The 14130-nt window shown below is 37.5% G+C and overlaps 1 protein-coding gene across 1 annotated transcript in view; it reads left to right on the top strand.

Moving 5' to 3' along the window:
• The window catches only part of LOC126412548 (trehalase-like), a 137028-nt gene extending 135759 nt beyond the window's left edge, over window positions 1-1269 (top strand). The window contains exon 5 of the mRNA XM_050082224.1: window positions 1027-1269. Within this exon, the coding sequence (XP_049938181.1) occupies window positions 1027-1269 (243 nt within the window). The remainder of the gene's footprint in view (window positions 1-1026) is intronic.
• Window positions 1270-14130: the final 12861 nt, after the last annotated feature.

Raw genomic sequence — 14130 nt, 5'->3', positions numbered from 1 at the left:
GCTAGATTTTCATGAATATTGAGGTTCATTTATGATGTGAGCCCCATTTTTTCTATGAGAGCACAAATCAATTATGGCTCTCATTTCATTTACATCTGTGACAGCTAAATGGACTTAAAAGTCAAGCTTCAGTTTGTGATAATTAATTGCAGATATACATCAATAATTTGACCACAATTGCCATTGTAAAACAGTAATTTATAATTTAAACTCTTAAAAGAATAAAGTGCTGTAAACTGACAGCAGTGTCAGAGTCTACTGTTTCTGTATGCAGGCTCTGTAAGTATGAATAAAAGCTTTTATATTACATTGTTTTCTCAGTAAAAGAGAAACCCTACACAATTATCAAAGGAGAATGAAAGGAGACAAGATGGGAATGTGAAAGTCATTTTGGTTTATATTTTATTGATTATTTCTAACCACATAATGTCAAGGTAAATTATGCCACATAATGAAAAATGTCATTTACAAATTGTGTTATTTATTCACTGTTTTCTTGTTTGAAGCTATTTTTTTAAAGTAAAAACTGTACTTTTACATAGTCCACAAAAAGCTATCTATCAATATTTAACTTACTTGCCAAAAACCAGGAATAAAAAGTGTGATAAGAGTTTTGTGTTTTGCTTGTGTGTGTGTGTGTGTGTGTGTGTGTGTGTGTGTGTGTGGGTGGGTGTGGGTGTGTGGGTGTGTGGGTGTGTTGGGGGGGGGGGGGGTATTTTGAGGGATTTTCGCCATATTTATAACTTGCTCAAAAGTAGTACAGTTTTATTTATTTCCATTTTTCATACATCTTTTCTGTTGTATTTCTATGTAAAGCTCTATAAATGTCAGCAGAGTTCAACTACATACACACATGTAAAGAAATCTGTTAATTACACAAATGTATACAAATTAGATCTTTGTATATGGAACATCAGAAATGACTAACATTATGATATGAAGTATGAGTTTTATTTATTCAGGTAGAGAAACACTGCCCTTATTTCTGTTCCCAATGGGTCCACTAACTGGTATTCTGATGCACAGGTAATGCACGAGAAATATGATGTGACTGTATTTGGAGCTCCTGGTTCAGGTGGAGAATATGAAAGCCAAATGGGATTTGGGTGGACTAATGGCCTTGTAATTGATCTTATGGACCGTTATTCGGATCAGCTCGTTGGTGATGAAGAACCTGATGACAAAATGGCAACCCGCGTAGAACTGTGTAACACATGCAAGGTTTTGGTTGCTATATTTTCTTTATGGTGTTTCTACAAAACTCTCTAATTTTAAATAAAGCTGAATATGAAAAGAAACTGAAAAGTAATAAAAATGACACTTAGTTGCCGTTTATTAAAAAAGAAGAGTATCATTCATTTAACAATTGGGAAGGGTTCGTGTTTCATTTTTGTACTTTCATAGATCTTATAGTGTAGTAGAATCTTCAATGATGTTGAATGAGTCAAGGCATGAAGTAATAGAAAGGAAGGACTGTTAGATGATACTTCTGTAGGTGATATTAACATTAAGTTACACACACTGAACTTTATTTGTGCATAGAAAAGTTATACAGAAAAAAAAAAACAGAATTTTGAAAAAAAGTATCTGCTCTCCAAAATGAAACTGAGTATCTGTTGCATATTTACTGTTACTTGATTAATATTATATGAGATCAATGATAATCATTAATACATGGTGTATGAATGAGGCCTAAACAAATTTTAAAAAAATGAGGACATACAGCCTAATTTGCCTTTGGCTGATTAATGGGTCTGTGGCCACACAGAGACCTGTCTGACAGCTATGGGGAGGGGAGGGGGAATGGAAGAGTATTGTGGCAACTGGGAGAGAGGGGAGCCATGGCAAAAGATGTATTGGGAGGAAGAGTCAGATGGCTCTCAATAGCAGTTTGAAAATGAGGAATGACTATGACAAAAATCTGTATCTACATTCATACTCTGCAAACATCTGTGAACTGTGTGACAGAGGGTGCATCCCACTGTACCTGCTATTAAGGTTTCCCATTCCATTGACACATGGAGCGTGGGAAGAATGACTGCTTAAAATGTCTCTGTGTGCACTGTAATTAACCTAATTTGTCCTCAGGATCGCTATGGGAGCAGTACGTAAGACATTGTAGTATATTCCTAGATTCATCATCCAGAACCAATTCTTGAAACTTTGATATTGGCTGATAGTTTACATCTAACTCCAAGAGTCTGTCAGTTGAGATCTTCCAACATCCGTGACAAAATTGTGACTATTCTTGCTGCCTTTCTCTGTATATGTTCAAAATCCACTGTTAGTCCTATTTGGTATAGGTACTGCACACTCGAGCAATTTAGCAAAGGTTGTCCATAGAACAGTAGCAACTGACAATATATTAAAAGAATTGCTGTATTTGTCCACATAACGAGAGAGTTTTAATTGCACAATTTGCATGAGATAGCATCTGTCAGCTTTTCATCCATTTGAGCATCTGTCAGCTTTTCATCCATTTGCTAATAGCATTAATACCTTCTTATGGTTTTTCTGAGGTATATTTATTTATCTGAAATTCCAGTTTGATCTGATTTGATTTTGGCAGGGAAGCTAAAACAGCTTTGATCTAAACCACCACTGTCTGCACCGAAACTGAGTTCACTGTGCGGTATCCCTCCCTGAATGTCTAGTAAAGCCAACCAATGCCCTTAAATAGTGCAAAGAGTCCCTGTACCAGTTCTTTGTTAGACACAATTTCTTCAGGTCTAGTTGTCCCGAAAATTCTGTGTCTCTTGCTCTCCAATGCTGTGCATTCAAAGATTAGGCATGATGCAGTTTCTTCACTCTCATCACAGATCCCACATTTAGGGTCTTCTTCCATTATACCCATTGTATGTGGGTGTTTTTTGAAATTCCCATGGCCAGTCATTAGTCCAGCCAAGAGTTTAATAACTTTCCTGTTCAAGCCCAGGATTACAGAGCTTCTTTTTAAAACATGCCTTTGGCATCATTACCTTTCCATGTTTTTGTTTATAGACCTTGGTCCAGTATTCTAGGTGCTGTCTTCTAAGCCAGTTCTGTAGTTCTAGTTTGATCACAGCCTTGGTGATTGTCAGGACAGGTTCCAGTCCAATGAATGGAGTCTTTGCCCTCATCCTGGCCCATTTGTCGGCTTGTTCGTTGCCACTGATCCCTGAGTGGCCAGGGACCCACATTAGGTTTACCCTATTGCTTCCCCCTAGCTTCACCAGAGCCCTGTGACATGAGGAGCTATTGCAGGAGCTGCCAATTAATCCAGGGCTGCCTGGCTGTCTGCATAGATGTAGATGCTATGGTCTTTCTAGCACCTACACATATTTTCCTCCACACACACACCATGATTGCAGTAATTACAGCTTGGAATACCGAGGCCAGATTTCCTAGAGAGATGATACCCTCCAGTCTTGGCTGAATCCCGTACACCCAGGCCCCAGTGCCTTGGTCTGATTTCGACCCATCAGTGAACCAGACAATAAGTCCCCCGTATGGTGTTGAACTCTTTACTGCTCCCTGCTTCCAATTATTATATTGTAAGGCTTGTTGAAGCAGTTGGGAGTTATTATATAGTCAGCCAGCATTTTCCCAGCCATTCCTATATTTACCTCACTCACTATTTTAGTGTGTGATTCTGGATATCCCAATGAGATCTAGTTATTACCAGTTTTGAGTCTGTATGCACCAGCTGCTGCCTTCATCTTGACCCAAAAGTGTAGCGGAGGCATGTCCAGCATGGCTTCCATCTGAAAGGTTGGTGTGCTGCTAATTCCACCTGTTATGGCTAAGCAGGCCAGTCTCCACACCTTAGCAAGCTTCTTAGCTGCAACCTGCTGTTCTACCTTCTTCCACCACTCTACGACCCTGTAGGAGATCCTAGATCTAACCATGGTGTTTTATATCCAGTGCATACCTCTGGGGCTTAGGTCCCAGTTTTTGCCACAAGTGCTTCAGGTACTCACTAGAGTACCTTTCGTCTTGGAGCAGATACTCATAATGTGAGGGGTCCATGTTAGTTTCTCATCTAAGGTTACCTCTAGATATCACACTATCCCCTCACAGGTAGAGTTTCATCGAAAAGCTTTAGATTCCAACTTGAGTGTTGGATATGCTTCTTTGTGAATGGTACCACAACAGTCTTCTCAGGATTAACTCTTAGATCCTGTTTAATGCACCAGTTTTGTACAATGTCCAGTGCACCTTGTGCTATATTCCTATCTGTCAGCAAATTTGCCAAGTAATACTACGACAAGGTCATCTGCGTATCCTTGGCAAACACGTTGTCTGGAATTTAGTTCTTCTTAGGATTAACTCTTAGATCCTGTTTAATGCACCAGTTTTGCACAATGTCCAGTGCACCTTGTGTTATATTCCTATCTGTCAGTAAATTTGCCAAGTATTACTATGACAAGGTCATCTGCATATCCTTGGCAAAAACATTGTCTGGAATTTAGTTCCTCAATGAGTTTGTTCACCACTACATTCCACAATAAAGGGGACAAAACTCCTCCTTGTGGACAACCTCTAGTGGTGTTAATTACCATCTTTTCATTCATCATGGTAGCCTCTAACTTCCTTCCACTAAGCATGGCCCTAGTCCACCTACATATAGTGGTCCCTAGGTCATGCACCTCTGCTGCCCTAACCATGAAATCAAAGGTTGTGTTACTAAAAGCCCCCTTGATGTCCAGGAAGATGCAGAGGGCTATTTCTTGAAAGTGAAGTGCTTTCTCCACCCTCCCAGTGAGTTGATAGAGAGCTGTCTCACATGATTTACCTGGTTGAAATGCATGTTGGTTTGAATGCAGAGGAGCCCTAGTTAGCCTGCTCTTCCCAACATGTACATTAACCAGTTTTTCCAATGTTTTTAGAATGAAGGAGGACAGACTGATTGGTTCATCCTTGGCCTTGGTATGATCAATTCTCCCTGGCTTTGGAATAAAGACAACCTTCACTGTCCTCTAGGCATTGAGAATGAGTCCTACTGCTAGGTTAACCAGAATAATCTGCATAGGACTCCTTTAAGATTCTCTCCTGCTTGTTGCAAGAGAGCTGGAAATATTCCATCTGGGCCAGGTGACTTGAATGCTTGGAATGTTCCCATTGCTCATTGGATTTTACTGAAGTTGGCACACACCTTGGCTGATTCCCAGTCCTCTCTTCAATTGTCTGAGACCCATTGTCTCTCAGGGATCACATTCTGGTCTCTGTTATCTGCCAGAGCATATTGAAGAAAGTGAGTCTTGAGGAGGAGTTCCAGTGTCTCATGTGCTGTTTTTGTATATTCCCCATCCTCCTTCCTTGACGTACCTTCTGTATTAGTTGGTAGGAGTTTGTGAAGCCTCACTTGAGCAGCCATGCCCTTCACTTCCTCACAGAATGCCTCCTTTGCTTATCTAATTGCAAGGTTGTAGTTGACAAGGGCCTCACGATATTTTGCCCGTTGTCCTTTACATCTCGCAAGGTTAAACAGTCTTTGTACGTGCTCTTTTTGCCTTTCCAAGTTATTGTACCACCAAGGCACACTCTATTTGTGAACTTCTTGGTGACTGAGTAGTTGCCCTCGTATGAGGTCAATATGGCAGATGTTACAGCCTCTGCTACTTCCTCAAACTCTACTGGATTCCTTATCTAGGTTTTAATTTCTGATAAGCTTAAGTCGAGGTCCCTCCTATATGTCTCCCAGTCTGTTTTCCTGGGATTCCTTTAGGGCGCGGTCTGTCTGATTCCCACCTGAACCTTGAATTTAATACACCTGTGGTACAATGAGGATGGCTTTAATGCCATATGCCATTGTTCAACATAGCTGCCCATCATTGTGGAACCAAAGGTTATGTCTATTACTTCTTCCCTTCTGCTATTGCTGATTGTAGGCTTGTCACCCTTATTCAGGGCCTCCAAGTTGTTAGTCAAGAGAAATTCGAGAAGGTACTCACCTCTACTGTTGGTGTCCTTGCTGCCCCACACTAGGTTGTGGGCATTGGCATCACATCCAACCAACAGTTGGCCGCATTGCCGATGGCAAGTTTCTGTCAGTCTCCTCACCTCCAGAGGAGGAGGAGAGCTGTCTTCGGAGGGAAGGTATGCTGAGGCCAAAACAATTTCCCTCATGATACCTTCCTCACACTGCTGCTTCCTGATGGTCACCAGGTCCCTGGTACAGAAATCCATCATTGACATGAAAGAAAGACCAGTAATATAGATTTAATTTATGTAAAAATCAGTAATTCCACTTTTTATTGGGAACTAATTTAGATCAGTTTAGCTAGCATCTGGGTAGGGTCTGATATGCTTAATTTTTTGTCCATGATTAACGTTATTGTGTTACTGGAAAATATAACTGCTATGAAAGTTATTTAAAATCACTGAGGAATCACTTAGAGACTTATTTAGAGTCGTGCGGTGGCATAACTAGTGTATGGCAGTTGGGGCATGTGCCCTGTACATTGTTATTGTGGGAGCAGATTTTTGTAAGAAGTCAAAAAATATGTGGAAGGGCAAATGAAAAGGGGAAGGGGGGTGGGGGGGGGGGGGGGGAGCACATTAGGTTGGGGAGACAGAAAAAAAGTAGGGCAGGGTTTGGAGGGCACTGAAATGGGAAATAATGATCTCATGAGGAGATTTGTATTTTACTGTCTTGAGCAATGGTTCCATAAAACATACCCCTCCCTGGTACAGAGACACTTGTGTCTTATTTTCAGCTACTTGATAGAGCCACTCTCATGATACCAAGTGAGCCAGTGCAATGAAAATATAAAATTTATATTTCGTGTTTTTGTTTTGCTTGTTGCAGCTTAGCATTAAGCAGCAATGCAACATTGAAGAGGGAATTATGGTACTGTTGCAAGCAATGCAACTTGGACTGTAGATTTTTTACATTTTGAATTTGTATCACCACCACCACTGAACAGTTTCCCTTGTACAGTTGATCCAGTGTCTCTTGTATGGTTGATGAGTCTCTGGTCTGTCATGGAGACCGTCACCCATAGTCCTTCCTCTGACAGTGAGGATATCCTTGATCCTATCCATCCAATGAGATCTGGGATTCTTTCAGGACACTTAATTTCCTCTTCTCTTTCCATATTTATTCAACCTGTTCTTGTAGGCTCCAACCTCATTACATGTCTATACCACTATACTCTGGTAGTGCTGATTCAGTGTGAAAGAGCTGTCTTGATCCTGCCTTTCACCTTCAACTCCTCATTCCTTAACTTATCCATCTTGGTTTTCTGGATATTGGATCTAATAAATTTTATTTACAATGTCTGGAGTCCTGATGATTCACTCTTTGTGAGGGTGCATGATTCGATATCCTTGGCCAATGTTGGCATAAAGTAATGGTTGAACATCACTGATTTTGTTTTTTTGTGAATCATACTGTTCCCATAGAAGAGTCCTCACTTGTTGGTGAGATTCAGAACCATTTTGTCCACTGTTGGTAATCTCCTGTGTAATTAAATCAGCTTCAAAGATTCTACACAGAGTATGGAAAACTGTTCACATGTTCTAGCTGGTTGCCTCCTATTTCCACTCTTGCATGATGTCCATCTCTGTTGACTGCCAACATCTGACTTATATTAACAACATTGCACAACCCATTAACTCCCATATTGTAAGGTATGCAGATGACACGTCAATCTTCTTCTATGGGATGAATGGCACTTTCATAAAAATATTTCAAGCACAGAAAATTTTGAAGCATTTCTAAGGGATTTTCTAAGTGTTTTCAATGAAATGTTTCCACAAAAAATTTATTTTAATAAAATGACAAAATTAAAATGGATCACTAAAGGTATAAAAATCTCCAGAGCTAAGAAAAGGCAGCTAGATAAGAAACTAAGACATAATAAAAAATTGAATTTATTGAATATGTTAATGATACAAAAGTACATTTAAGAAAGTTGTCAAAGCAGCATAGCTAATGACAAATAATAAATTAATCTTAAAACATGAGAATAAATCAGAGGCAGTGTAGTCAGTTGTAAAACACGAATTAGGTATCAAAGCCTCTAGACATGGAATTAGTACAATTAAGCTTGAAGATGAGATCATTGTAAATCCAGCTCAAATTTCATAATGCTTCAATGAGTTCTTCATTAATGTAGTGAAACCAGAGGTTAATTTTCCAGATTATGAGAACAATATATGTCCCTTTGGACTAAATCATAATTCTGAACACCTCACAAAATTCAAAACAATTTCAACAATGTAGAAAAAATTATATTAAAACTAAAAAACAAAAATTCTGCAGGTTGAGATGGAATACTAGCAAAAGTCCTTAAATTTGTGTGTAAAATAATAGGCTACCCACTATCTAAAATAATAAACCAATCCTTTGAACAAGGAAGCTTCCCAGAGGTGCTGAAGTATGAAGAAGTAAAACTGTTGCTCAAAAAAGGGTCAAGAGAGGATATGGGGAATTATCGTCCCATCTCCCTCCTTCCAGTCCTATCAAAAATTTTTGAAAATGCTGCTGCTATGCAGATTTGAAATTTTATGGAGAAATATGATATTATTACAGAAAACCAATTTGATTTCCAGTGTGGCAAAAGCACTACTGATGCCATTAACAAGTTTATCGACAAGATCAGCACATCATTAGACAACCATAATAAAGTTGGAGGAATCTTTTGAGATCTCACAAAAGGCTTTGACTCTGTAAATCATGCACTGCTCATCTATAAGCCTGACAAGTATGGGATCAAGGGTAATGTTCTAAATTGGCTTACTTATTACTTATCAAATAGAAAACAAAGAGTGATTGTCTCATCAAATGCAGCAAATTACTATTCAAAATGGAAAACAGTAGCCCAAGGTGTCCCTCAAGGCTCGATTAAAGGACCTATTTTATTTTTGTTCTATGTTAATGATTTACCGAACAATATAAATGCTCCATCGATTTTATTTGCAGATGACACATCTGTATTAATTGAAAACCAGGAGCCAGAAAACATCCCTCTCTACATAATAAACACAATGAACAAACTAGAAACATGGTTCCAACTGAATGGATTAAAATTGAACATCCCCAAAACCCACATGGTCCAGTTCAGAACAAAACAGTCAAAGCCTCAAGAAATTAAAATAGCTCATAAAAATCAGGATATATAAGAAGTGGAATCCGTGAAGTTTCTAGGGATAAACCAAGATAAAAATTTAAATTGGAATAAACATGTTGACTACCTGTTAAACAAATTATGTAGCTTTGCATTTGCTATGCAAAGGACATCATGTCACCCACTATTTGAAAAACAACAGTTATTAACAGTTCCCTCCTTATACATCTATGATGTTATCATCTTTCTACATAGCAATTTAGAGTTATTCGAGAAAAACTGTTTCAATCACATGTATAACATGAGAAACAAAGACAATTTTATGCTTCCCACTCATCGCTTAAACCTATATGCGCAGTCTCCTCAGTATATGGCAATGAAAATTCATAACAAGCTAAAACGAAAGAATGTTCTGAGTATTAACCTAGAGACACTGAAAACAAAGCTATATGATGTACTTGTAAAATGCTGCTACTACACTGTTGAGGAGTTCGTGAAGGATGAACTGAACATTTGAGCAGGATAAATTTACATATAGTCTTGTGTGTAAATGTAGCTGTCCTTCACAAAAGGTAGGAAAGAAAAATAAAAGTTTATATTAATGTTAAAATTCTTTGTACCAATTAGGTCTAAGTTGTGTTATCCATTTTTTTGACGTGTCTCCTGTGCACTAATCATATGATTAGAAATTGTATGTTATGAGACGAATAATACACTATTCACTACCATTCACTATTCACCAATGACATGTTCAAGAATGAGTTACTGAATGCTATACAAAAGTTAAAGAAATTTCTGGACAGTACTATGAAGCAGAACGTGATTGTTAATAGCATTCCAGATAGACATGATTCATCTCCACTTCATGTGTAAACACAGAAATTAGGAAAGCCAGCTCAAAATTTCGGAAAATATGCAAAATGTAAACAAATACAAACTTTCTTTGTATAGATTTTCTTAAGACTGCTTCACCAAACATGGGATGCATCTGAACAAAAAGGGCAAGAAACTTTTGCCTGAGGAAATCAGTGAAATGTTGGAGAGACTCATCAAAGATAATGACCACATGTCATTACCAAATACGCCTTACATTAAAGGAATAAAAGAAGCAGAGCCAGAAATCCTACGTGAAGAAGAGCAAACTGTGATGAGCGCCCTACCTCCACTTGTTTTAAAGTAAACACCTACAGAAATATTCCCACAAAAAATAGTATAAGCACCAGAAACAATTGCAGCAACAACAATAACGAGAACAGCAGCAGTTCCATCAACTCAGAGTCAGCTCTGATACCAGCAGTGGCAGCAGAATCAACAGTAGCAGGAACAATTCCTGCATTAGTATCTCTGCCAAAAGTAGTAAAAACATCACAGTTACAGTAACAACAACAAATGCAGTAACAGCCCATCAACTGCAAAGCCAGCTCTAACACCAGCAGCAAAATCAACATAAAGAGGAACAGAACCATCATTAACAATAGCAGAACCAACTCCAGCATTAGCAGACCCATCACTGTCAACTAAAAAAACTTCAGACAGCAGATGGAAGCCAGTGTATCCATCCCATCTAAATGATTTTTTAGTGGCAACCAGAAAGAAGGACAAGCCCAAAAGATAAACAGAGATGTGACCCTGTTTAAGCTGGAAAAGCAGAGTAATCTACAACAAGGTATTTAAAGCTTTGAAATAATCCACCAGAATGTACAGAGCCTGATCAATAAATTTAAACAATTAGATGTGTTTGAAAATGAAAATATGCCTGATGTGCTTGCTTTTAGTGAACACTGGTTATCTGATGCCAAATTAGAACTTTTTAGACATCTTAACATGGTACTAGCGAATAAGTTTTGCAGATCATCAGAGGTGGCGGAGTATCGATGTATGTAAAAAGTAAATTTGATTTGAATTCTGTAAATGTAAGTAAATATTCATTAGAATGGACAACAAACAATGTTCAGTAGATATAAAGATACCAAGTGATTAAATTTATGTTAAATGTTTATATAGACCTCCAAGTGAAAACTTTGAAGTTTTCTTAAGATAGTTTTGTGATATCACAGAGAATGTTTTTATGTCACACCTGAATAAGTTAGCAATGATATGAGATTTCAACACAAATGTATTAGCAGATACGTTGCACACTAGAATGTTCAAGTATACTCTGCTTGAATATAGTGTGAGATACCTGATAAACACTGCAATCTGGGGGACTGAAACATGCCAGTCTGTGATAGATAACGTAATCACTGGTATTCACCTTTATGATCTCTCATCTTTTGTTGTTATAAGTGCTTTGTCAGACCATCATGCAGTAGAACTAAGTGTGAGCACAAATAAGGTTCCTACACACAATTGCTGTAGACACCTTAGGGCGAATACAGACCAAAATATAACTCATTTGAATAACATGCTAAGCAATGTAGACTGGAACAATATTCTAACAACACATTACAGTTATGGAAAATTCTCAAGTGAAATATCCTACATTCTCAACCAAGCCTGCCAATTAATAAAAACATAATTCAGTCACATGTTGTGATCCAAAACTGGGTATCAGGTTCAGTCACTGAGGCTAGAGAAAAACTAAGATGGTATGAGTATGCTATGTTAAATGACTTGAGCAATAAAATATTAAAAGATTTCAAAAAGTATCAGAAATACTATATGGACCTCCTACACTTTGAAAAACAGAAATATTTTGGAAGCGTCATTCAAAACTCAAATAATATTTGCAGAACATCATGGTCACTAGTAAACTGAGAAACAGGTAAACCTGGTAAACATACAACAGAAAATAATTTGCTGATAAATGGTACATTAGGAACTGATCAGGATGCAGTAGCAGATCTGTTTAACAATTATTTTTGCCTTTTGTTGACTCTAGCATAAACAATCAGCTTAAAAATCTGAAATACAAATTCAGAGGAACAATAGCATCAGGAAGCATATTTTTGACACCAACAGGTGAGCAAGATATAATTAAAATAGTGAACAGCTTGAAGAATTGTCATGCAGCAGGATATGTTGGTCTTAATCTGGACACTCTTAAGCAAGTATTCATAAAATTGCATCATGTTTGTCAGTAATTATCAACTTTCATGTGGAAATGGTCTAGTTCCAGATGAGTTGAAAATTGCTCGAGTTATGCCCATTTTTAAAAAAGGAAACAAATCTAGTAGAAAACTTTCGACCCATATCTGTTCTTCCAATAATATCCAAAATCCTTGGGAAATTAATATTCATAAGAATCTGGAACTTCCTGGTAAGCAAAAGAGTGATTCCTTGGATGCTGTAAAGGTTTGTCAAGGGATGATCCACCATTACAGAAGCATCCAACTTAATCGAAAACGTTACATGTACATGGTATCCTTCTAGATTTACGAAAAACACTTGACTGTGTTGATATGACCATATGCTTGACAAACAGTGGAACTATGGCGTTCAAGGCACAGCAGATAATCTGATGTTTCTATTAGCACTACAGAGGAAGCATCAAATCAAACAGCACTGACATTAATTATGTTATTCCACAGGGGTCAATATTATGACCACTTCTTTTTATTATTTATGTTAATAATACTCAGTGTATAACAAACCCTACTACAGCTATCTTATATGCAGATGATACCACATAATATGCTGTTATCCTAGCTATTCGCAACGTGCAATGGAATCCAGCATTGCAGCAGGATTAATTCTGCAATATTTTAATGAAAACAAACTAAAATTAAATAAATCAGTCTGTATTGAATTTGATATTGGGAGGCAAAAAACCCATGAAAACCAAATTTTGATGGGTGATGAATAAGTTAAAAAAAGAAACTCGACAAAGTTTCTTGGCATGACACTTGATGCAGAGTTAAATTGGTCTGACCATGTAAAAGATATTTGCAAAAAGCTATATACTACCACATATGCTCTAAGAAAACTGACACATTTCTGTAACATTAGCACTGTGAGGCAAATCTATTTTGCACTGTTTGAAACCCATCTAAGCTATGGGATGCATCAATAAAGATAATATGAAAAGACTAGTTATCTTACAAAAGAAGGCACTTAGAATTATTGGAAAGAAATGTGCCAGGGAATCCTGCAGATATTTGTTTAAAGAATTTAGAATACTGACTGAAGGTAACCTGTATGTACTTCAGATAATCATTATGGCAGTAAACAGTAACGAAATACTCAATAAAGAAATACATGAGCACATCACTAGAGGTAGAGAGAGACCCCTTACTGTCTCACATGGAACCACACTTTGTGAGAAAAGCTCTCACTATGCAGGGTCTCGACTAAATTTAGAAAAAAATTGTGTAGATAATACCAGGCAATAATATGTAACTCTAGTAAGTAAGGCTCTGACTCATCCAGAAGACTGGAACAGTCTTTTTGAACAGCTTCCACCCTAATGTCTCCAAACTGCCCATTACAAAATTAAAAATGAAATTAAAACTATGGCTCATAAACCATCCTGTGTATGCAACAGTTGAGTTTCTAGATTTAGTAAACTTGTATAATGGAAGACCCTTTTTCTAAAAATATGTGACTTTCAGATCTTAGACAGTGTCACAAACTGTAAATATATGGATCTCAGATCTGAAGACGGTATCACAAACTGTAAGGTTTTAATTTATGCACTGCTATAGCAAATTGTTTTTGTGTATAGTCCATATGTGTAACATAGTTCTCTCGACTAAATTTAGAAAAAATTGTGTAGATAATACCAGGCAATAATATGTAACTTTAGGAAGTACGGCTCTGACTTCTCCAGAAGACTGGGACAATCTTTTTTTCTTTTGTAATCAGTTGATGCTGGATCGAAACAAAAAAGAAATTGATATAAACTTTTCAGACAGAAGATATGATCTGTTTCCTTTTCGTTTTGTTCCATGAAGTTATATGTTTAGCTCGAAAAGGATCGAATCCTGCTACTAGCTTTAGTGCCATCTCGAAATTTCGGTAAGGTGAAAGACAGTTCTTTTATGAAAAAGTTCTTGGCCATAGCAACAAGTCATTTTAAAACGCCCCTCCAATATTTTACTTCTGTGTCAATCTGAGATGTTACTTTCTTATCTATTCA

Source organism: Schistocerca serialis, chromosome 1, assembly GCF_023864345.2.
Source record: "Schistocerca serialis cubense isolate TAMUIC-IGC-003099 chromosome 1, iqSchSeri2.2, whole genome shotgun sequence".
Classification (NCBI taxonomy): Eukaryota; Metazoa; Arthropoda; class Insecta; order Orthoptera; family Acrididae; genus Schistocerca; species Schistocerca serialis.
The sequence above is the reverse complement of the archived record's forward strand: the minus strand, read 5'-3'. Positions and strand labels throughout refer to the sequence as shown.